Source organism: Colletotrichum gloeosporioides (genome assembly GCF_011800055.1).
Source record: "Colletotrichum gloeosporioides strain Lc1 chromosome Unknown consensus_32, whole genome shotgun sequence".
In the NCBI taxonomy this organism is placed as follows: domain Eukaryota; kingdom Fungi; phylum Ascomycota; class Sordariomycetes; order Glomerellales; family Glomerellaceae; genus Colletotrichum; species Colletotrichum gloeosporioides.
The window spans coordinates 535112-558991 of NW_025544677.1; the positions used below are offsets into that span (position 1 = coordinate 535112).

A 23880-nucleotide genomic window follows, 5' to 3' on the forward strand; every position below is an offset into this window, starting at 1 on the left:
TCATAGACAAAACATCTTGAGGATTTCCTCAATCCGGCACACTGAATGCCCAAAGCAAGCGAACTAGCAGCAACAGTGAACTCATCCACCCAATTCCTCCATGTCAAATATCGGATTTCAGAGCTTGAGCGGGGAAGTGACCACGAAGTCCGATGGCGTGCTGTGCTTCGTCAGCTTGTTCGCATGTGTTGTGCACATGTTTGACAACAGATAATAATCAGTGCAGCTCAGCTCTTGTCTAACACTGCGAGACATGGCTCTGCTCGAAGCACGAAAACAAGCTGTGATTGACAGTCCAGGGTCCAATGACAACAACCCTGTATTCGATTACGGGCCGTCGCGCATGCGCTATGCTGCGAGCCGGTGAGACAAATAACAGCCATTGCAAGACAGTTGACGCGCGAACGGATGGATGAGGAATCCCGCAGATATTCGGGGTCTTCGAGCTGCCTTGGGAGGACATCCTGTTGCTATTTAAGTTAAGAGCTGGAGGTCTCCAATACTGGACCTCCTCCGTCGTCCTTGCGCCTACCACTTTTCGTTTGCGAGGTCCAGCCAGCATATCACAATGACGGACGCTATCCCCATTCCCCTTGCCAAGGGAGGAATCACCTGGCTCGGCGGCAACAACATGCTTCAGTTCCTCAGCAACTCCAGTAACCCGTGGCCGTTTTTCAAGAAGCTCGCCGAAGACCCGGACCACTCGGAGATCTTTAAGGCCAAGGTCGGCCCAAAGACTGTCGTCTTCATCACGGGTCACAAACTTGTGGAAGAAGTATGCAACGAGAAGCGCTTCCGCAAGCAGGTGACCGATCCAATCAAAGAGATCCAAAAGTCGGTCCATATCGCGCTGTTCACGGCGTTTCACAACTCTCCAGAGTGGCCGGTCCACCACAACATTATTGAGCCGAAGCTCAGAAAGGAATCTGTCAAGGATCTCTTTGGTGACTTCCTCAACACGACGAATGAGCTTTTCGATATCTGGAGAGACCTTGGTCCCGGGGCGGAGCTTGAGATTCTGATCCAGCTGGATCGACTTAATCTCGAGGCGACAACTCTGTCGCTCTTTGGAAAAAAGCTCAACGGCCTGAAGAAGAGTCACCCCATGTTGAAGGGAATGGACGATTCTACCGGGGAAGCCGTCCAACGACCAACCAGAAAGTACATGCCGTGGAAGATGCCCTTTTACATTGGGAAGCTCACGAAGTCCACCGAAGTCATGAGGACTTACGCACAAGACCTGATTGATCACAGGCGAAACAACCCTACCGATCGGAGGGATCTTCTCTCAGCCATGCTGAACGACACTGGAAAGGATGAGGATGACAAGGATGCTATACCCCGAAAGCTCCACAATGATTCGAAGATGGATTCTGAAGTTGTCGATGAGATCGTGTCGATGCCCATTGGGAGCAGCACCGCCCCCTGTGCCATTAGCTGTGGCATCTACCACCTCGCACAGCACCCAGAGATCATGGCCGCAGCTCGGAAAGAACTCGACGCTGTGGTCGGAGACTATGAGCTCACTTACGAAAACGTTGCCCAGTTGAAATACATCGAAGGCATCGTCCGTGAGTCACTGCGCCTTTCCTTCGCGGCACCGGGCTTCAACATTGAGCCTAAGCATGTGAAGAATAAAGATACTGGCCCGATAATTCTTGCAGGAAATCATGGTAATTACCAGATACCCTACAACCAGCCAATGATTGTCGTTCTGGCTGGTGCCAATCGAGACGAGGCTGTCTTTGGCAAGGACGGCGACAAATTCATGCCCGAACGAATGGTCGGAGAGAAGTACGATGCACTTCCGGCGGGAGTCAAGAAATACTACGGCAATGGTCTGAGAGAGTGTATCGGAAAGCACTACGCGTGGCTGTGGCAAATGGTCGTGATGGCGAAGTTGATCAAGGAGTTTGACTTTGCTTTGGCTGACCCGAACTACAAGCTGCATCACTACGGGTGGTTCAACGAGCGGCCTGTGGACTTCTGGGTGAAGATTACCCCAAGACAGAGCGCCAAGAAGTACTCCTTGTAGAGAGCCTATGTACTAGGGATCCAGTACGATATCTAATGGAGTCATGACGCAATTGAAGACACGTTTCACTGAATGCTGGTCACGTTTGTTCTGGCATTACTTATTATTCATTATCAAACTGCATCACTTCTTTCAAGCAATGGTAAGAGTGAACGAAGCCTCATCAGGCTTGCTTCCCCTCTTAGACACACCACCCTGCGCCAGAGCAATCTCGTTCTCAGCATCGTTGGCAGCAAAGAAGGCAGCCGTCGCGAAAGGAGCGCCGAGCATGCAACCGCCGGTGTCGATATTGAGCGCGCAGAACCCAGGCGCCGCATCGGCGTTGTTGCGGACATAGTTGCGCAGGGGAGTCTTGATCGTGACCTTCTTGCCCCCGACGCCCTCGAACTCAAGGTCGATGGTCAGATCCTTGGGGATGGAGTCACAGCTGCCGTTCCAGGCAGTGTGGCCGATAGGGTCCCGGGCGAGACCGGCCGCGGCGAAGAAGGCATCAATCGCGGAGGAGCTAATGGGCAGGTCGTTGATTTGTGTACCGGAGTCGATCATGCAGGACCTGGTGCTCAGCTCGCTGTTATCGAGGGTGACGTTCTTCACCTTGACGGTGGGGGGAGCGACGAAGTAGCCGACGGAGGCGCCGAGACCGTCATTCTTCACGGGGGGCACCTTGACGAGTTCGCCCTTGTACTTGGAGTGGTCGATGGCGCCGAAGACGGCGTTGCCGGTGAAGGTGCCGTCCCAGTTCTCGGGGGCCTCGTCGAACCAGATGCTCTGGACGGGCGCGCTGATCTCGCCCCTCTCGAGGAGGTCCTGGCGGACGTGCGGCCCGGTGGTGTTCCACTCGGCAGTGCGGTAGAACGGCGCCACGCCGAAGATGCCGAGATCGTAGACCCCCGCCGAGCCGCAGGTTCCGTCCAGGTTGGCCGGGAGGCGCTGCTGCATGTACTCCGCGATCGCGACTCTGGCAGCAACATCTGAAGAGAGACCCGCGTCGCCGGCGAAGTGGAACGTGTCGTTGACGCTCACCTTGCCCTGCACGATCTTGGTGTAGCCGCCGTACGCGAACTGCGAGGGGAACGGCTCGGGCTTCTGCGCCGTGGGGCTGTTGGGGTAGTCGTAGAAGGGGTCGACGGTGACGTTGCATTTGCCCTGGCAGAAGAAGGCGGTGCATCCCCAGTTGTTGATGGCGTCGGGGCCGAAGACCCAGAAGTTCTCGGAGCCCTGGTCGAAGACGACCTCGACGGACTTGTTGGAGTTGGGGTTGACGAGGTTGGTCGCGATCTTGTGGCCGCCGCCGTAGTAGTAGTGCAGCGGGATGTTGACGGTCGGGATCGCGGCGAGCGCGGTGTTGGCCAGGGCCGCCATGGCGAGGGACTGGGTGCGCATCCTGTCGGTTGAGGTTTACTGAACGAGTGACAGATGGAGGACGGAAGCGTGAAGAGAACCCTCTGGTGAGAGAGGGAGAGAACGATGCCCTTCTTAACGAGGCTTTAGGAGACGCTGCCGCTATTCCCGTCCACGCCCTACGAGGTCGCGAAGGCGGATATGAAAATTGGGGCATGACAAAAGCTATTTTGAAAGAACCGGGAAGCACCGAGGGATGGATCACATCGTGACCACGACCAGGTCCGTAACGAACTTCCCGTTGCAGGATCGTGGAGCGGCGATCTTCTCGTACGCTCCGCCTAAACCTCGACGGTCCATGCTAACCTGCATCCCGCGGGACGCAAAAGAACCTTCTTCGTATTAAGATTGTGACAGCTTTCACATAGAGTGCTTAGATGGGGTTGCAGTGAGGCCAGTGGTGGAATCAACGGTGCTTCTAGCGGCCGGCGGACAGCGAAATTAGCTCAATGCGCGCCGATTTGCCAGCTCTGATGAAGACCAAGGAACAGGTCTGTAAACATTGTTTAATAACAACATACCTAGACACGGGTCAGTATCAGGTTTCAAAGAGTCTTTTGAACAAAATCAACAATTGACGATACCTTTGATCATCTGTTTCTCACGAAGGGCTTGGGGTAGTTCGAGAAGCAACTGTCTCCTTTGCGAACCGAGGCAATGAACCAGTTCATCTGGAAAACTCGGGGGCCAGAAGCAACAGGAGACATGAACCCCCTGGAGCCCCTCTTTTTAAGCCGGGTTCGGCAGTCGTCCGATCTCTTGGATACGAACTTTTTGGCGGAGAACAAGGCGACTAGTACAGGGTCACCCTGGGCCCTTGGGCCATTCATCATGATGTCAAAAAATTTGGACGTGGTCTTGTTGCGAAGGCGAGCAGCGGGTCGCAGTTGGCGGCTGACCCTGCCGAGAAAGCTTGTCTTCGCTCTTGGCCGTCGTATTAGACAGCGGCCGTCTCTAAAGCCGGGGACAGACGGTCCCTCACTGTCGAGAGTCTTCTCATCTTCTGTTCGCGAGTTGGTCTGCCACGAGACACCGGCAGAATGAGACTATCGTGGATTGCGAGTGTCAGCGCTCTGCTGTTGAGCAGTGCTGCCTCCAGCCATCCGACACAGCGTGATGGAGCCATTCATGAATCCGTCTCTCAATTGCCTCGGGGATGGAGAGATGTAGCCCCGGCAGAAGACTTCCTGACCGTGCGACTGTCTATCTCTTTGAAGCAGCCCGCGTTGTCTGAACTCAAGAAGCGTCTCGATGTCACCAGCGACCCGTCGCATCCCGACTATGGCCAGCACGTCTCTCGAGATCTCGTGGAGACCCTCCGCGAGCCCAGTCTGGATGCCTACCCGGTTGTCGCATCATGGCTGGAGACGTATGAGATCCACGACTTCAAGCTGGACGGCGGGTGGGTGCGTCTGAACACCACCGTCGGCAAGGCGAATCGCCTGCTGGACTGCAGGCTTTCCAAGTACCAGTTCAAGGGCGAAAAGCCTGTTCTCCGTGCCAAGGAGTACACCGTCCCGGCCCGTGTGGCGGAACATGTCGACTTCGTCTTCCCAGTTACCCAGTTCATCAACAAGCCCCCAAGGAGACAGGATTCCGTGCAGGAGCTGAAGAAGACGAAGCGATCCAGCAGCTGTATGTCCTCCCACCCAAGTCGCAGTTCCTCAAGACTAACCCATTCTCAGTGCCTCAAAGCTGCTGGGACTACACCACGCCGCAGTGCATCGTAGACCTCTACAACATCAACTATGCTCCTCCCAACGGCCCGTCCCCCACGGACTTTGGCATCGCAGGATTCCTGGAAGAGTACCCCAACGTGCCCACCCTACAAGCCTTCCTCGCGTCGTACAGCCCCCGCCGGAACGCCACCGGCTTCTCGCCCAAGTACAACCTCACCGTCGAGTCCATCAACGGCGGCAACACCACCACCGAGGGCGGCGGCGTCGAAGCCCTTCTCGACATCCAGTACAGCATGCCCTTCATCCAGCCCATGAACGTGACGTACTTCTCCACCGGCGGCCGCGGCCCCGAGATCGGCGACGACGGCAGGGAGAAGACGCCCCAGGAGAGCGGGGACGAGCCATGGGTTGAGTTCCTCGAGGCGCTGCTCGCGCGGGAGACGATCCCGCATGTGATTTCCATCTCGTACACGGATGATGAGCAGGCCATCCCGCTGCCGTATGCGCGCAAGGTGTGCGACCTGTTCATGCAAGTCGCCGCTCGCGGCGTTTCCGTCCTCGTTGCGACGGGAGACGGCGGCGCCGCCGGTGTGCGGTCTGGCAACTGCGTGTCCAACGACGGGAAGAACACCACAAAGTTCATTCCCACATTCCCCGTCGACTGCCCCTACGTCACCGGCGTCGGCGCAACGGGCAACTACCTGCCCGCCGAGCCGGCGTGGTACAGCTCCGGCGGGTTCAGCGAGTACTTTGAGCGGCCCGCCTGGCAGGAGTCCGCCGCCAAGGCGTACATTGACCGCATAAACGGATCGCACGCTGGGTGGTACGCGGCGGGTGGACGCGGGAGCCCTGATCTGTCTGCGGTGGGCTCGCGGTTCTTGATGCAACCTGGATGGACGCAGAAGGGGACCAGCGCGAGCACCCCGGTTGTGGCGGCGATGGTTGCGCTTGCGAACGACAAGCGCATGAGAGAGGGCAAGGCGCCTTTGGGGTTCTTGAATCCTCTCCTTTACTCGGACAAGCTTCGCTCTGCGTTTGTCGATGTGACGAGCGGATCGAGTGGTAGCTGTCCGATTGGCGACCAGGTTGAGAGCGGATGGTTGGCGACTGCGGGGTGGGATCCGGCGACGGGTCTGGGAATATTGGACTTTGCCAAGTTCATTGAGGCACTCGCATAGTATTCAATGACCTCGGATAATTTAACAAAACTCTTCATTCATACCGCCGTTTTGGTGACATTCTGTGCTCTGTTCCCGAGATCTCTCCTCCATATCCTGTTCGACCTATCCGATACACCAGGCCAGATGGCTCTAGATCCAGACAACCTCCAGATAACTCTCGTACTGCCCTCCGACATGGACCAACTGCTGCGCGGCGTTCTTCGGCTGCACCGCTAGCGGCTCAAATTCGGGAAGACTCATCCCGTTCCCGGAAACCTTCACCACGAGCTGCTCCCCAGCATCGAACTGTATCGCTGTCGGCCAGACCCAGATCTCCAACTTGACAATCTCCCCCGCCTTCAACGGCTCGTCGGTATCGTGCGCCAATGTCTGCCAGTACGCCTGCGAGTACTCAGGCGCGACCTTTCTCCTTGACGCCCGGAGCTGTCCCGTCGGCCCGAGATACTTGAGCGGGTTGATGTTGGGCACCTCCTTCGCGTCGGCGACGCCAAGGTCCTCCAGCGGCATGTTGACGTGGACCAAGTCGTTGCCGCTGGTGTCTCTCTTTCTCAGCTGCACGTAGATGTCGAAGTCCGTCTGTGAGGGGCAGGAGGTGTGGATCACCAGCTTCGTCGGGCCGGCCAGCTTGGTTGGTTGCTGGAAGGTGTATGCCAGCTCGAGCCTTTCGGTGTCTTTGTACTCGAGGGTGCTGGAGGTAGCTTCGTTCGCCAGCTGGAGAGACTTGTTCTGCGTCAAGTAGAGCTTCTGCACATTAGTGGTAGGGGTGTAGGGGGCCAGCCACGGGAGATGGTCGAAGGAGAGGTCGAGGATGGGCGGCTTGTTGTAGCCCAGGACCGCGAGCCGCACCGGCGGGGTCTGTTCCCATCCATTCTCAATGCCCTTAAGGTAGCGGTCAAAGAAGCGTTGCAACTCGTCGACTCGCGATTTGCTGTAGAGGTCGTACCATTCCTGAGTGGCGTGAACAGCGATCCTAGTCATTGTTAGAATCAGCTTTTTGCGGCAGTTCTCAGTACTCACCATTTCTTCTGATGGGGGATCTCTTCGAATCCTCGGAAACTACCAATGGTGTGAAGCATGGTCGAGAAACTGGCAAGGATGTATGCTGGGACTTCAATCTTGTCCATGCGAGCCCTCTTGTCGTCCCAGTACTCCCTGCAGTTGGGGAACTTGTCCAACATTGTAATATTGTCTTCCATCATGTTCCGGCCTGTAAAGCCCGTGTAAGCACCAAATGAACTGCCGCGAGAAAGGCTGCTGCCTACCATTAATGACATGATTGATCATCCCCGAGAACCCCTTGTCCGGGATGCCTCCTCTGCTCAGCGTCTCTCGGAGATGGTCGCTGCAGCCCTCGAAGGGCGCGATGCAAGCCAAATGAGGCGGTCGCTCAGCAGCGATGAACCATTGGCACAGCGCGAGCCACGAGTTCCCCGCCAAGGCGACTTTCCCGGTACACCAGGGGAGCTTGGCGATCTCTTCAATGGCGTCGTGGCCGTCTCGGCCCTCGCCGGTGCCCCAGATTCTGATGTCGCCCTCTGAATCACCCACGCCGCGGGCGTCGGCGTTGACGACGGCATAGCCTTTGGGGACCCATTCGGCAGGGTCAAGTCTGCCTCAAAATGTAAATTCGTGTTGAAGAAAGGATGCGCAGAGGGGAAGAACAGACCCTTCAAACGACTCGTAGCCCGAGAGCTTGCTCAGAGGAACTCCAGCTGTGAGAGGGACCTTGTCCAGGTTGAGAGCCCCTACATCCACAAGTCAGCCATCTTGCACCATACAGACTTTGAAAAAACTCACCAGTTCCAGTCTTTCCATACGGAGACCACATCAACACGGCCGGGACTTTGCCCTCCGTCTTCGGCCGAAAGATGTCAGCCCGGATGCGCACGCCATCCCGCAGCGCCAACAACTGGTCGCGTTCAAGGATGATGTCGCAATCCAGCGGGCGACGATCCGGGGTCTTCTTGTGGCCGGCGGCAAGCTCCACACGGGTTGGCTCCTTGGGATGCTCCCACGGCGGCGCGGTCGCGGGGCGCTGCAGGACCTCGATAGAGTTGACATAGTACGGCGCCATCGTCGGGATATTTTTGTAGAAGGTGATTAAATTCGTTATCAGTCCTAATTCTGATTAAGGTTTGAGATAAGTCCAAGGGGCATCTTCCTTTCTTATACGGGCCGAGCCATCTTGACATCTGATCCGCCTCCTCCGCGTTGTGCATGTAGATGTGCTACACCACCGACTTGATCTTGACGGAGACAATGTGGGCACGGGTGCCCCCTCACCGGCAACACATCACGGCAAAGCCGTAAATCCGTTGCTTTTACACCGTTTGTCGAGAAGTCGATTAATCTAGAAATTCCCGCCTCAGAGTAAAACGAGATCATCGCATGAAGCCCGCCATCGCCAACGGGGACGGGGTCATCTGAGGCTCCTGAACACATGGGCCCTGCCATCACACCAAGACGCGGGGCAGGGCAGTCCGCGGGATACCACGACAGAAAAGCTTAGAGTTTCCCCCGCATCGGAAGTTGCTCGTGCGACAAAGACATACCTAGCAGTAGTGGGCATCCCTTGTCGGTCTCTAGGTCCCGTAATGGTAAAGAGGGTCCCGAGTCCCGAGGCTCCAACGGCGTGGCGCGGTGCTCAGACGGACACTTTGAGAGTGCCGCTCGCCGATTACTACTCTTGCGAAGTTCGCGAGGAAGTCGCACGTTTGCCAAATGTCCTGTCGCCGCCGGTTTTACGGATTTATACCTGCGTTCTGTGACACAACGGCCGGCTTGGCTGTGTGTCTCCGACGTCCCACCGCCTCCCCGACAATGTCCATAGTCCGGGAAAGGGGTTCGGCAGCGGGAGATGTGGACGCTAGATGTAAATATGGAGTGCTTGATGCTGTAACACTCCATTGAGGTATCGCATCTCGAAGCATTTCATCAGCGCATCTTTGTGATCTATTTTCTCACAGTTACCTTCAATTCGGATTGCAGCCCATCAATCACCATGTCTCTGCCCTCAAAATCAACAGCGCCAGCCCTCTTCGTCGACCAAGACTGCAACTACAAAATCATCCACGATGTGCCCGTGCCCGGGCTCGTCCCAGGCGAAGTCGTCGTCAAGGTATCCTTCTCAGGCGTCAACCCGGCCGACATCAAGCACGCGCCGCACCTCGGCGTCCGGTCCACGGTGATGGGCTACGACTTCAGCGGCCACGTCGTCGGCGCAAACCCGGGCTCGCCCTTCAAAACCGGCGACGTCGTGGCCGGACACACGCCGACCGGCGTTGGCAAGCCGTGGAAGTACGGCGCCCACCAGGAGTACCTCGCCTGTCCCGAAGAGCTCCTCTTCAAGGTGCCGGCCAACCTCCCTCTGGACCACGCAGCGGCTCTCACGACCGTTGTGGCGACGGCTGCCGACGGGCTGTACAGCATCTTCAACTATCCTCTTCCGGGAGACCAGCCCGCCGCGGGGTTCACGCCAGGGCCGCTGCTCATCTGGGGCGCGTCGACGAGCGTGGGGCTGTGCATGCTGCAGCTCGCCCGCGCAAGCGGCGCATCCCCCATCTTCGTGACCGCATCGCCGAAACGGCACGCCCTACTGGAGAAGCTCGGTGCGACGCGCTGCTTCGATTATGCGTCCCCGGACGTAGTCTCGGCGATCGAGGCCGCGGTGGCGGAGGCGGGGGCGCGGCCGATTGCGTACGCCGCCGACTGCGCCGGGTCGGTGGGCGAGGACAGCTCGGCGGAGCAGATGCTGCGGTGCGTCGGCGCGCATGCGAGCGTGCTCTCCGTGGTCGGCGGGAAGAACAAGCGCCTCAAGATGCCGCTGGCCTCGGCGCATTCGCCGGTGAAGCTGGCGTTCGGGGCCGAGCCGACGGTCGAGATCCCTGCGAGGCCAGAGGCGGCGGCGAAGATGTGGAAGTCGGTGCACTGGGCTGTGGACAACTACGGCACCAAGTTTGAGTTGCCGGTGGTGGATGTGTTCAAGGGTGAGGCCGAGAAGGCGCTGGAGGAGGTGAAGAAGGTGGCGGTGCTGGGAAAGTTTGGCAAGTTGGTGTTGGGACATCCGCTGCTGTGAGTGATGAGTGAGATTGCGCTCTGCTGCTTATCTTTGACGGAGTTAGATAGCGTTGGAGCAGGCATGTTCCCGCGATCGAAGCTATCGAGATACGATATCCAATAATTACGATTGTTTCTCTCGGGCAATTCCGACTCAATCAATGCATCATGTGACAACCTACCAACAACATGGACAACATCAACTACCTAGCATACAGCTTCATGCAAGTCATCATTAACATCAACAACCACAGCAGCAACATCACTATCAACACACGTCTCAGCTAACCTACCAGGTGAGATCTTGTAAACAGTAAGGCTTCCGGGATCGGGCCCTCCCGCGGCGGGGCATCATCGTGCCGTGCGCCTCGGCAGCTCCAGACCGACGATAAGCAGCAGTTCCCGGCCAAGCTCCGGTCGAGCGCCGGTTACGTCGCCGGCGACTTTATCTCCCGCCTATGACCGTCTCTGAAAAGTCAAACACCCCACAGCATCCCACACCGGGTCGGCAAGACGAACGCCGCGCTCGGCTGCAGACAATCTGCTGCTTGCATGGTCAGTCATGTCTGTTCTCCATTTGATGTCTGCTGGGTCTGGTTCGTCCCACACATTGCCACCAACAGAACCGCCCAGAAGAACCCGTCCCCTAGAGAATAGACGAACAGTCTTTTGTCGGTCAGTCATCGGTGGCGCTCCACATGCAATTCCCAGTCTCTTCACCAGGAACTCTTCCAGTCCCAGGCCAACAAGCACCCAAAGGCGGAAGGTCCATTCTTTTCTGACGCAACAGCGGGGATTCCGCACGTCTTTTCGCAACGGTCTCTGCGACTCGTTATCCGGGGAAACAGAGCCACAGCCGAAGGGGAACAATACCATTTTTTTATCCTTTAACCGTGTTTTCCTCACCGTTTCCCTGTTCACCTTTCCCTCCCCCTTCCCCTCCCCTACCTCCCCCCTCTCTGCCTTGACGACCTTCCCGGTTCTGTCAATTAAAAACTCTACTTGAGCCTCCTTCACGCGCTCTCCATTGGCGGCGCCGTAGATCGCGCAATTGCATCCTCACCTTCCGTAAACGTCCTCCGTCCCAATGGCCGCAGATGAACGGACGCCTCTCCTCAAGTCCGGCGCCGGGGCCGTGAAGCGGGTCGGCCGCGGCCTGTGGTCTCCCGCGAACCGCATCCTCTTCGCCGGGTTCCTGGTCTCGCTCACCCTCGGCATCACCCAAGTCCCGTACGTGAGCATCCCCTCTCTCTCTAGAAACCAATGAGAATTGACATGCCAGTCCAGCATCATCTACGTCTTCCGCGTCATGGCCTGCGAGCAGTTCTACAACACGCACCCGCCCTTTGACGGCCCCGCTTCGGAGCAGTGCATGCGCCGCGAGATCGACGCCAACACGGCGCGCCAAGTCTCCATCCTCGGTATGACGACCTCCATCTGCGGCATCCTCAACCTCTTCATCTGCGGCGACCTCATCAAGCGCTGGGGCACCCGATGGGCCCTCGTCAGCCAGACGGGCTTGCTCGGCATCCGCGTCGCGTGCCAGATCGTCGCCGTCTCGGCCGGCGGGCAGCGCGGCATTGATTTAATGCAGTACACCCAGCTGATCGGCATCCTCGGCGGGCCGCGGGGATACATGTAAGTCTGACTAGTGCTCTATAGTAACGGGACGGGGTGCGCTAATGCGGAACGCCAGGCTTGTGCTGAACACCGCTGTTGCTGAGGTGGTTGAGAGAAGAAAGCATACGGGCGTCTTTGGAAGGCTGCAAGGCGCGGTCATGATCGGCACTGCCATTGGCTACTTGCGTAAGTGCGCATCTCGAGAGCATCGTGGGCTGTGGCTAATTCATTACAGTGGGAGGAGTTATCGGGGATGTCTTCGGCATTGTGAGCCCGTTCGTGTCTGCCGTGGGCTGCTTCGCTGTTGCCACGACATACGGCGGCATCTTCTGGCCTTCGCCGCCTGAAAACGATGATGAGGCGAATGGAAAGACGACCTCGGGCGCATCTGGCTTCTTGGCCCCGATTAAAGTCCTCATGCCGCAGAAGTACCGCCTCGACAACGGCAAGATTATCAGGAACTACGGCCTGGTCTTCCTCGCCCTGGGTATCTTCTTTGGCGTAGTACGTTCATCCCCAGCTCATCTGAGTGCGACAGTTACACTAACAGCGCGTTATAGTTCGCCACGGGCTACGCCCCCATTCTGATCCAGATGTACGCAACCTCCCGCTTCAACTTCGGCACCACGGAGAACGGCATCCTCATGTCCGGCAACGCATGGATCCGCGGCGTCTTCCTGATGTTCATCTTCCCCGAAATCATCGACGGCGGCAGGAGATGGTTCGCCAAGTCCACCCACGCTGGAGCTCTCCAAAAGACTCTTACTGAAGAGGAGCGAAACTTGATCCCCACCCATCCCGAAGACATGGACCCGGCGCCCGGGCTGATGAACGCCTCGGAGCCGACGAAAGCACCCCCCGAAGAAGAAGATGAAGATAGCACATTCGATCTGTTCTTCCTCCGGTGGTCTCTAGTTGTCGATGGCATCGTGACGTCCCTCGCGGCTTGGGCAACTGAGGGATGGCACGTTTATCTGGGTAAGCAATACAGCCTATATTACATACGGCCTCTTGGACTAACATCCCGGCAGCCGCTTTCCTGTTGCCGTTCGCCTCCGGGTCCGCTCCGGCCGCCAAGGGCGTCATCACCGAGATGTGCCCACCCCACCAGCGTCAAGATGCCCTGAGTGCAGTCACCCTCGTAGAAAGCGCGGCTACGTTGACGACGCAGGGCCTGTTTGGTCTCATCTTTGCGTCTTTAGCGGCCATCGGCAAGCCAAACTTGACGTTTTTCTGCAATGCGGTGAGTGTTTTTTTATCCAAAAACTTGTTTGTAAAGTCGCTGATCACAGTCTAGGCCCTCGCCGTTGTCGCCGTCGGTGTCTTGCTTCTGGCGCATTACCCACCACCCGACAGCGTTAGAGTTGACGAGGAGACTGAAGAGAGTAGTCCACAGGAGTAAAAGCAGAATGCACACGCGTGGAGAGCCAATCATCCATGCACGTCGTCGGGTGACGTACTCGACCAACTGCCGGTGCCGATAGGCCGGCCTGGGTCTCGTTTGGTAGATGAGGACAGACAGCCCTCATGTGAAATGCCGTTCCATTCATCGACAGCGACTTCACAGTTAACAGTCACTTATTATCCAAACGTCTAAAAAAGCTTCAGAGCAAGATAGAAGCTTGTTGATTGGGACCTATGTAATTAGAGCAACTGACACTGGTATGCATGGCTCAGGTGTATCTTTAGATGGGAAAAGTTTTGTTTCGTGTTATTTCACTGTTTATATCATTGCACACTCTTCGCCATAACACCAATTCCACGCGGCTACTGACCAAAAGCTCCGGAAGGCCGTTCTAGACCTTCAAAAGATTATCAAACACCGATACCCATCGCCGATGTCATCCCGGAGTGGGTTGCGGCGGGGGTGGGGGCTGTCATCGGTCTTGGCTCGGGCTTCGAGTCCATGACATCAGCGGGCCGTGGCCACCCGTTCGCAGACATCATCGAGCGTGTTCATGCAGATCGGTGGTTTCGCCCCGAATCTGTAGTTTCTGTGTCTCTTGAACATGGACTTTACGGAATTCCATATTGAAAGATGGAGATTCTGCCGTTGCCCCGGACAGCTCTCCATCGTTTCCAGCTTAGCGGGAGCATGCCCCGGCACCTAGCCCACGTCTTCAAGCTGTCTGCCCCGCAATGAACCCATCTCAACATCCATTTTCTAACCACGATTTGCGATGAAGAGCCAATGGCCACTGTTACTCAGCCAATGAATGCCGATCAAGTGCTCTTCTGGAACAGAACGCAAGTCCATCGAGTGGTCAAGCTTCCGCTCCAAGCGTCATTGACTTCAGAATCCCGGCTGCCCTAAGGCGCGCCCTAAGGCTTCTTCGGAATAGCTTCCACGCCACAACCACCGTGACAGCCCCGGTGTCTCATCGCGGGACCTCACTGTAGTAATATCACGTCCCTGATTCGTTGCAGCTGCCGGAATGTTTGAACCATGTTCATCTGCGTCATGGCGTTGACTTTGATCGTCCCGTCGCCATGGTCGCCACACATAAGACGAGGGCCAAAAGCCCGGCCAGAGGCGGCATGTTTCCAGCTGCGTCTCTCGATATAAGATCACTTCATCGCATGGTGGTATACCCCAAATGGATACAGTCCAAAGAATCATCAAACATCCCATCGACGCAGCGCAAAAGACGTTCAACATGGGTTCCACCGACACCTCATTCCAGGCCCACGTGGCCTCCCAGTTCAGCACCTACGAGAAGGACAGGCGGATGCAGTCCAAGGATGCCATCTACGCCACCAGCAACGGCGTGCCCATGCCTCACCCGTACGAGACGCAGCGATGCGGCGAGAACGGGCCGTTGCTCCTGCAGGACTTTCACTTGATCGACCTGCTGTCACACTTCGACCGCGAGAGAATCCCGGAGCGCGTAGTTCACGCCAAGGGCAGTGGTGCACACGGCTTCTTCGAGTGCACGAACCCAATTCCCGAGCTCAGCCAGGCCGACATCTTCTCGACCAAGGGCAAGAAGTGCCCCATCACGGTGCGTTTCTCGACGGTCGGAGGAGAGTCCGGCTCGCCTGATCTCCAGCGCGACCCGAGAGGCTTCTCTGTGAAGTTCAGGACGGAGGATGGCAACTGGGATATGGTGGCGAACAACACGCCCGTCTTCTTTCTGAGGGATCCCGCAAAGTTTCCTCACTTTATTCACACGCAGAAGAGGAATCCCCAGACCAACCTCAACCACAACGACGACTCGTTCATGGTAAGTATCATATGTGTGTCCCACATACCCAGTCACTAATAACCTACAGTTCTGGGACTACTTGTCTCAAAACCCCGAGTCTATCCATCAGGTCATGATCCTCATGGGTGACCGCGGCATCCCTGACGGTTACCGCTTTATGCACGGCTACGCAGGCCACACACTCAAGCTCGTCAATAAGGATGGCGATTGGGTTTACGCCCAGATCCACATGAAGTCCCAGCAGGGCACCAAGTTCATCACCCAAGAGGACTCCCTCACCATGTCTGCCGACTACTCCGGAAAGGACCTCTTCGAGGCAATCGAGAAGGGCGACTACCCTAAGTGGTCCGTCGAGATCCAGACTATGACGCCCAAGCAGGCCGAAGAGGCATGGGAGAACGACAAGATTAACGTCTTCGACTTGACGCACGTTTGGCCGCAGGGCAAGTACCCGCTCAAGAAGGTGGGCGAGTTCACACTCAACGAGAACCCCGTCAACTACTTCGCCGAGGTTGAGCAGGTTGCCTTCAACCCTGCACACATGCCCCCTGGTATCGAGCCTTCAGCCGATCCTGTGTTGCAGTCGCGTCTCTTTTCATACCCAGACACGCATCGCCACCGCATCGGCGTGAACTACCAACAACTACCCGTCAACGCCCCGCGAACCGGCTTCAACGTGGGTAACTTCCAGCGTGATGGTGCCATGGCTTTCTTCAACCAAGGCGCCAGGCCCAACTACCTCAGCTCCGTGGCACCCATCCAGTTCAAGAGCCGCACCGTCGACTTGGACAAGGCGCATGGTCACTTCACCGGTGAGGCTATTACTTTCTTGTCTGAGATCCGGCCCGAGGACTTCGTTGCTCCCCGCGCGTTGTGGCAGAAGGTATGGGATGAGCCTGCCCGCGAGCGCTTCATCAACAACGTCAGCGGAAAGATGGAGTTGTGCAAGGATCAAGAGCCACTGAAGAGGCAGATTGCCATCTTCAGAGAGGTTGACCCCGAGATTGCCGAGAGGCTGGAAAAGAGCACTGGCATCCCGGGGTACGAGGGCATCGCCAACTTGAGGTTTAATGGCACTCACAACGGTTTTGCCAAGGATGAGAAGAACAGGTATGCGAACGGTATCAACATCTCGCAGGGTAAGAGTGTGACGGCGAACAACGGCGCTCCTGTAACAGGGACACACAAGGCTGCCAAGGGCACTAATGGAGTCGGAAAATAATGATACAGATGATATCCGTAGTAATGTCAACAGTAATTCAATTTCAAGTTGATGGTGAGATTTTTCTACATTCAAAAGCTGTGTTCTTAATGCGGCCAGGCGTATTTGCTGTTGCCTGCAGGCAGATTGAGGCAGTGCAAAAGTGCGCTTTTGGTTGGACACAAACCCCCGCATGGTACTCTTGAATGCAGCCCGCGTGAACGCCTTACTGAGGGCATTGGCTTAAGGGAGATCAGATAATGACAGCAATGCGAACTACTTCATATTTAATTCACGGCGAATACGTTTATCTTGTGGATGATGTGTTGCGATATCCACGCTCTAGCTTGCCTCAGTATCCATAAGTTACCCACACTTGTCCTTCAAATCGCTACTCGTAAATAACACGTTGGAGATTTTGTTATCAACGGTCGTAATGGAGTTTTCCCTGCCATCAGTGCTGAGGGCTTTGCAGGGTGTCGCGAATGCGACGAAATCCACGGAGGAGGACTTGGGCAAAATCAACTCCTACTTCGCAGCATCAATATCAGAGAACAACGATACATCCCCGCCATCTACCATAAATACAGAAGGAAAGACATTCGAGCAATGGATCTCATTCATCAAAAGAACAATGTCAGAGCTAGACGAGACCTCCCTTCACATCGCCTACCTATCCGTCGCCATCGCTTCTGTCCGAGAAAGATGCCGCCAAAATCTACTAGCAACAACGGAAGATCTCGACCAAATCTGGGACATAATATACGCAGCGCTCACAAGCAAAAGTCTTGCCAAAAACTTCTTCACAGCGAACCGCAGCGCGCAAGGCCTCCTCGCAGTTCCTCTCTGCAGCCTTCTCAAAGGCGGCAGCATCGATGAGCTCTTCCGTCTGCACGTCTGGATGCCGGACGGCAAGCGCGCGAACCCGGATTTCATGCTGCATTCACACCAACCTTTTGCTCAGAGCTGGATTCTCGCGGGTGAGGGTCGCGATCACGCATACCAAGTTGACGCCGTCGATGATGTCGACGATGCGACGAATGCGGGTTACGCCATTGCGTGGAATGACGGAAAGGGGCAGAATGCGACGTACAAGACCCATCAAGCCTATTCCATTGTGCAGAATACAGGGAACCTATTCAAGGCCGTCGAGACCTCCACCGAAAGACATGTGCGGAACGATACGTACTCTATTCCTGCAGCTGCGTTTCATACCACAGAGGTAGCGCCTGACCAACTACATGCAACATTGTTCTTCTTCGATTCTCATAGGGGATTCGTGAGGGATGCTGGGGTGTTGGGACCAAAGGACGGGGAGTCGTATAGGCAATTTCGTGATCCCGCTGGGATCACACCTGCTGAGTTGGCTACAGCTGTGGAGGAACTGCGACGCCAACAGATAGTCTCCTAACGTGATAGTTCGATGGCAAGTTGAGCCGGGACACGGAAGGTAGCTTTGTGCTTGACAAATACTTCGAATGGGGGGTTTAAAGAACGAAACGTGCTCCATATTTTGTAATTTTCCGATACCAAGATTTAGATTACAACATATTTCTCAAACCATTAACATGGCCCTGTTCTGTGAAGCCCGACGTTTATAAAACCTTTGGTGTGGCACAGAACTGAAAAGCATAGAGCGTAATACAGGGCCGTGTTGCCAGAGGACAAGTTCCTCGCTAATTCTTGACAACTTCGACAGAGAGATCAGCAGGCCAGATTGGCTGATCAACACCGTTGCCTCTCGTGCCAACGTTGAATTTCAAGTCGACAGCTTTGTCGGCGTACTGGGCAACAGGCTTGACCACCATGAAAGTTCCGTCAACAGCATTCGACCTCCGCGGCTCTAAGAAATGTTCTTGGAAGAGGGTGTCCATATCATGTTGGTAAAGAAGCTTCCCCACGGCTGGCACCGTATACGGCATAGCATGATAATGCCTGTATACTGGTGAACCATGGCGCTTCCACAGCTCCTTCCATACTGGCTCCGGATACTCACCGCAAGAGCGGATAAGCCACTGAGTGTAATAGTTCAACGCAACCTTTGTCGGTCAGCAGGTATTGGGAAGAGATTTTGGGCAGACTCACATCAACGCCATAGCTTCCTCCCCTCTCCGCCCGTCTCATCAAGGCGTCCAGAACACCAACACTGCCACAAATGCTAGCACTATCCAACTGTCAGCTCAAGGCATTCCTTTGGAGAAGGCAATTCCATTACCCGTAGTCAGCCACGGGGAAAGCTGGCACCACAGCCTCATCATGGCCCATAGCCCGACCATAAGCAGAAGAAACGCCGCAGCACTAAAAATCAAACGTCAGTGCAGTCCTCTCACCGAAAAAAGTTGTTCTTGACTCACCGCGTCGCTAACTTGTTGCCACCCACCACGACTCTTCCAAGGACCGTGCCACCCGTAGCAGTTCTCGCGGAGATGGATGATTCCCCGAGTGCGGTCCTTAACCATGTCGAAGATGTCCTCTCGACCGAAACCGTGCTTTTGCATCACACCGGGGCGGTAGCCGTCAACGACTACGTCTGCATCTCGAATGAGGGCCCTCAGCTTCTCCTTGTCCGCCACACTATTGAGATCCAAGTGGCAGTTCCACTTGCCCCAGTTGAGATCCTGGTGGAGGACGGACATGTCGGTAACGCAGGGGGACGTAACGCGCATCACACTAGCCCCGAGCTCAGCGAGGCCGCGGGAGACTGCGGGCCCTGCGATGATGCGGGATAAGTCGACGACCTTGAGGCCTGCGAGAGGCCTCTTCGGTGATGAGGGAAGATTGTAATTCTCAGGCCACCACGTTCCCGTGTGAGACGTGTTGTTCCCGTTGACGATCTCGTAGAGCCCAACATGTGCGACCGCTTTGCCTTGCTCGCTGGCAAAGTACTCCTGAGATGACCACGCAATGGACCCCTCATGCTTATTCTTCTCGTTAAGGAGCTCGTCGAGTTCCTTCCAATTGTACTGCGCAACGACCTTCGCAAAGCGCTCGACCACAGCGTCGTACGTGTCGATCGGCTCGCCGTCGGCTGGCATGCCGAGGGTCTTGAGGATTGGGTCGGGGTTAATGCCAGCTGCCTTGAGGTTAGAGCCGTCTTCATCTCATTGAGATCGCTGACTTACAGTGCATCTGGTAGCATTTTCCGTCCTTAGTCTTGTAGATGTTGGTCGCAAGTTGTCTATGAAGGCTCGCAGAGCATCTATGGAGATCTGTATTGGGGAACATCTTCATCACCTCGGGCAAGAAACCCGCGACCGCCATCGGGGTCTTTTTGCCGTCGTCTCCGATCAAAGAGGCAATCAGGGGCGAGAAGAAGAATAATGCTGCATGATCGCTAGCGATTCCAAGTCAGCATGCTTCTCGGCACTAATTTATAGCTCTTGGCCTCACTTACGTGTCGATAGTGACTTCTGCTGGTTGAGCATTGTACTTTTTCATAATCAACCGATTGACCAGTGTCGCCTCATACGCCTTCAATGCAGCAATGCTTTCCGCGAATTTCCAATTGACGGGGATACTGGGCCTGCTGGTGCCCTCGAATTTGACATGATGCCCGAGAGATTTGAGATCGCTCGGAATGTCCTTCATGAGCGGGTTTTCCAAGATTCCAGCGATGAAGGCTGCCTTGGCCTCTTGTGGCACCGAGTAGTCTGCGAGGGAGCCCATGATGCCGTGTGATGTCGTCGACTGTGAATACCCTCGTCAATCGCTATCAATTTAGTCGGTAAGTAATGACAGGCGAGCTCAAGCTCGGGAGCAAGCTAGCAGGAGCTCATCTATGCTTTATCCTGCCAGCTCCATGTGCCGAAGCGGAAGGACCGCCTCGTGAGCTCCAAATCGTCTCATCAACGGCGTTAGCTCTCATCAGACTGTCGCTGAATCGTTCCTTCACTTCCATTTCCTGAGGTAAGAGACTCACGGGCCTCGTCCCATACTTCATAACGGCATCTTGGAAGGCTTCTTCTGTAGGCTAGGACAAACAGTTCGGAGTGCTGCTCTCCCCGGATTGAAGGCAGCACATGGCCTGGACTTTAGCATTCCAGAGCGCATTCAAACGCATGCGCTGAAGAGCTTAATGGAGGGAGTCTGAGTATTTCTCTCTACTTCTCATTGAAGCTGGGGTAATCAGCGATTTGTTTGCATCGAGCTTCTGCCAGCCCCGATGCAAATCATCGGAGTAGCCATAGCTGCGGAAAGCGGCTGTTGTTACGCGATATTTACCTTCGGGATCCTTGACGAGCCCGGATTCCGCTTCAACCATTAACTCAACGTTTTCTGGCTGGGTTGTGGAAGCAGAAGCGTGTCGCAAAACGTTTGGGTGTATGCAAAGCTCGGTGTCAACATGTCGGCTCGTGCGTGGTATCATATCAGACGAAACCTAGACAGCACTCGCGATCCTTCGACAACTGTTGCTAGAAGTAACGTGATCACGTGGCTCTCTATGCGACAGATAACGGCTTGCATGTGAAAAGGATCGAAGATTCAGCCTCCGTGAGGTAAGGTGCGAACGTGACAGCTGAGTCCACGGATCGGTCAGTTCCTATCGGTACCCAATCGCTCAGTCTGTCTCATTTATAGCTCTACTCTACCAGTCATTCATCATAAGTTAACCTCAGCCACGGGCTTCTCAGACTTCTCAAAGCTCTTCATAGGCTCTAGGCCCCAGCGGCCAAACATAGCGCCGTCCTCGTCCCAGTTGTTGCAGTCTGTCGTCAACATCTTCTCTCCCGTGAAGATAGCGTTGGCACCGGCCATGAAACACAGCGCCTGCTTCTCCTCCGACATCGTTTTCCTTCCAGCGGCAATGCGGATGATGGTGGATGGCATAATGATACGTGCAGTCGCGATGGTCCTCAGCATGCTCGTGAACTGGATCGGTGTCCTGTCGCCCAATGGAGTACCCTTAATCGGCACAAGCGCGTTAACAGGGAAGCTCTCGGGGTGCGACGGAAGGGTCGAGACGGTGTGCAATAGTCCAATACGGTCATCCGACGACTCTCCCAATCCCAGGATACCACCGGAGCAGACGTTGATACCAGCATCGCGAACGTGGCTCAGTGTCTTGAGACGCTCATCGTAACTTCTTGTGGAGATGATGGAGGGATAGAATTCGCGACTGGTGTCGACGTTGTGGTTGTACGCTGTCAATCCAGCCTCCTTGAGCTCCTTGGCCTGCTCGGAGTCAATCATGCCGAGCGTCACACAGACTTCCATTCCCATCTCTCGCACGCCGCTGACCATGGCCTTGATGTTCTTGAGACTGTTCTTACGGCCGCGCATGTCACGCCAAGCGGCGCCCATGCAGAAGCGTGTGCTGCCGTTGTCCCTGGCGGTGCGTGCCGCTGCCAGCACTGACTCCACGCTCTCGACCTTTTTCGCCTTCAGGCCGGTACCGTCAGAGTAACGAGTGGACTGGGCGCAGTAGGAACAATCTTCGGTGCAGCCTCCGGTCTTGATGTTCATGAGGGTACAGAGCTGGACCTCAGCGGGGTTGTGGAATCGACGATGGACGGATCCCTGGGCAGAAGAATTGTTAGCAGGGATTCGAGTGCGTGACGAAGTGACATACGGCTTGGAAGGCCAGATCCATCAACGGCTGATAATAGATGGCGGAGATCTCTTCCCTCGTCCAGTCATGTCTGACTCCAGTTGCGTTGACTGCCCGGCGCATGATCTCTTTGGCCTCCATGGCCCGTTGGGCGGCGCGGAAGCTTGGGTCCTCGACCGGTGGCGGCGGAGCGGGGGCAACGGCGATGGCTTCGGCAACGGATGACATGCATGCCCGGGACACGAGCGGCATCGACCGCCTGCTCATCTGTGAGGAGAAGACATTTCTTTCGAGGGCAGCTCGTCGCAGGCCCCGTGTGACGACGTTCCTGGCCACAGCCATTGTGTTGGTTCTCGTTCTGATGATTATCGTGTTTCTTGAATCGACACCTTGATGTACTGGCGTGACTGACGCGTCAGGAATAGAAACACAGAAGCCTCGGTGTTGTTCGGCAATTGGCTTTCCAATGGGAAGATGTATTGCTTAGCCCGGTTGTCACGGTCCGGTTCTCTCCCGTCAATTCTGTACCGCAAAAGCTTGAAGAAAGGTCAAAATCAAGAACCAGCTGTCAAAGAGCTTCGACTCGGCATTGAGAATGAGGGGTGAGGGGTTTTGTAGCTTCAGGGTTCACACGTCTCGGGAATCGGTCGATCAGCATCTCTTCCCCCCTTGCCAGCACCAAGAAAGTGACCGAGTAACCGATCAGGCCCAGCAAGCCAGGCCGGTGCTGGCTGGCTGGCGCTGGAAAGCTAAGCCGGCGGTTAGCTACGGTGGCATGTCTGAGTCAATTCAGGAAGCACTGCTAGGAGGTACACCGGCATGGTAGCTTCGGCCAAGCGGATGTGGCTCCGGGGATTGGTGGAAACGGGTGGAGAGGTTGAGGGATGGAGGTGAGGGGCAAGGGGCAGCGCAGATGCAGGTCATCCAGAAAAGAAACGATACAATAGGGCAATTCCGCTCGCACAAGCTCTCTCGCGGTCGGCACGTTGATGCCACCGGGTGGAGCTGTGACTCGCTGAGCTGTTACTGTTGACTTTCTGCCAGCCCCCCAAACCCCAACAAAAGTGACCGCGGATCCCGCGAAGAAATGCCCGACCGCTGCTAACTTCTTAGCGGAAGCGAGGTCTTCATTCGGATCACCGAGTCCATCTTGGTTGAGCCTAAATGAGGATCGCGCCCCAATATTTGAAAGTGAGTAGTGAACAGACAGCTTAACAGCAAGCAGCAATGCGTACGTCATGCCCACTCATTCAGATGGGGCCTGAGGAGCTCTATCCCTGTCCCGTTGCAGGATAGCTTCAGCAACACGCGGGGCATGTCAAACAATTGAGGATTCAAACTGGCGTTGAAGACTCTTGGCCAGAGTTGGCTCAACACTTACATGTTCTATTCTCAAAAGAGGCCAAAAGCTTCTAGGTTCCATAATCTACTCGATGAAACTTCTACTTATTATTGGAATCTAGAGTGCAACCGATGTGGATCAATGAGCGCTCCACAAATCGCTCTCACCGTACATCCCGCAACCAGAACGCGCTTTCTCCCCATGCCATCTCTCTCGCGAATATTCAGTAAGTAGTAGCAATCTTTCACAGACGTTTCTGTTGTTTTGTAATTTTCTCAGACTACTTTCCTCGGAACTTCACACAGTAATCCGCCAACCTGATCTCCTCCTGCGAAAATCCCAGAAATTCTTTGTAGATACCTAAGTGATAGTACATGATCTTGTGGGTTTCCAGTCCCTGAGAACGGCCAAACTCCCAGTGAGGCTGATATGGGATATCGTTATCGATAGACGAAGGAATGAACAAGATGTAGCGTCTAAGCCATTCATCATAGCACATGTTCGTGCAGAATTAGCTCAAATCGCTTACTTTGCAGCCGCTCGGGGAGACGCACTTCAGTTCTCTGTTGTAGATGCAACGCCAGTGCCCGTCTTGGGAACCCATGAGCGTG

The 23880-nt window shown here is 55.6% G+C and overlaps 9 protein-coding genes across 9 annotated transcripts; 5 read left to right on the forward strand and 4 right to left on the reverse strand.

The window, feature by feature from the left end:
• Positions 1-568: 568 nt before the first annotated feature.
• On the forward strand, positions 569-3430 carry GCG54_00007206 (Bifunctional cytochrome P450; the record flags this gene model as incomplete). The annotated part of the gene is made up of 3 exons (XM_045407192.1): positions 569-2031; positions 2221-2974; positions 3017-3430. 3 exons carry the CDS (start codon positions 569-571, stop codon positions 3428-3430), a joined length of 2631 nt encoding a protein of 876 aa, XP_045266113.1.
• Positions 2168-3418, reverse strand: GCG54_00007207 (Aspartic proteinase yapsin-3; the record flags this gene model as incomplete). The annotated part of the gene is made up of 1 exon (XM_045407193.1): positions 2168-3418. The coding sequence occupies one exon, from the start codon at positions 3416-3418 to the stop codon at positions 2168-2170; it is 1251 nt and encodes a 416-aa protein (XP_045266114.1).
• A 1046-nt stretch (positions 3431-4476) lies between the features above and the next one.
• Positions 4477-6293, forward strand: GCG54_00007208 (Tripeptidyl-peptidase sed2; the record flags this gene model as incomplete). Its single annotated transcript, XM_045407194.1, has 2 exons — positions 4477-5071; positions 5122-6293. The coding sequence occupies 2 exons, from the start codon at positions 4477-4479 to the stop codon at positions 6291-6293; spliced, it is 1767 nt and encodes a 588-aa protein (XP_045266115.1).
• Positions 6294-6425: 132 nt separating this feature from the next.
• Positions 6426-8370, reverse strand: GCG54_00007209 (uncharacterized protein; the record flags this gene model as incomplete). Its single annotated transcript, XM_045407195.1, has 5 exons — positions 6426-7266; positions 7314-7503; positions 7559-7905; positions 7963-8041; positions 8094-8370. 5 exons carry the CDS (start codon positions 8368-8370, stop codon positions 6426-6428), a joined length of 1734 nt encoding a protein of 577 aa, XP_045266116.1.
• Positions 8371-9297: 927 nt separating this feature from the next.
• On the forward strand, positions 9298-13374 carry GCG54_00007210 (uncharacterized protein; the record flags this gene model as incomplete). Its single annotated transcript, XM_045407196.1, has 8 exons — positions 9298-10347; positions 11473-11582; positions 11640-11990; positions 12049-12158; positions 12208-12476; positions 12533-12950; positions 13004-13215; positions 13270-13374. 8 exons carry the CDS (start codon positions 9298-9300, stop codon positions 13372-13374), a joined length of 2625 nt encoding a protein of 874 aa, XP_045266117.1.
• Positions 13375-14569: 1195 nt separating this feature from the next.
• Positions 14570-16400, forward strand: GCG54_00007211 (Peroxisomal catalase; the record flags this gene model as incomplete). The annotated part of the gene is made up of 2 exons (XM_045407197.1): positions 14570-15196; positions 15246-16400. 2 exons carry the CDS (start codon positions 14570-14572, stop codon positions 16398-16400), a joined length of 1782 nt encoding a protein of 593 aa, XP_045266118.1.
• Positions 16401-16815: 415 nt separating this feature from the next.
• Positions 16816-17790, forward strand: GCG54_00007212 (uncharacterized protein; the record flags this gene model as incomplete). Its single annotated transcript, XM_045407198.1, has 1 exon — positions 16816-17790. The coding sequence occupies one exon, from the start codon at positions 16816-16818 to the stop codon at positions 17788-17790; it is 975 nt and encodes a 324-aa protein (XP_045266119.1).
• Positions 17791-18055: 265 nt separating this feature from the next.
• GCG54_00007213 (Succinate--hydroxymethylglutarate CoA-transferase) lies at positions 18056-20045 on the reverse strand (the record flags this gene model as incomplete). The annotated part of the gene is made up of 6 exons (XM_045407199.1): positions 18056-18418; positions 18465-18543; positions 18595-18677; positions 18734-19452; positions 19502-19713; positions 19774-20045. 6 exons carry the CDS (start codon positions 20043-20045, stop codon positions 18056-18058), a joined length of 1728 nt encoding a protein of 575 aa, XP_045266120.1.
• Positions 20046-20978: 933 nt separating this feature from the next.
• GCG54_00007214 (Biotin synthase) lies at positions 20979-22269 on the reverse strand (the record flags this gene model as incomplete). The annotated part of the gene is made up of 2 exons (XM_045407200.1): positions 20979-21896; positions 21949-22269. 2 exons carry the CDS (start codon positions 22267-22269, stop codon positions 20979-20981), a joined length of 1239 nt encoding a protein of 412 aa, XP_045266121.1.
• Positions 22270-23880: the final 1611 nt, after the last annotated feature.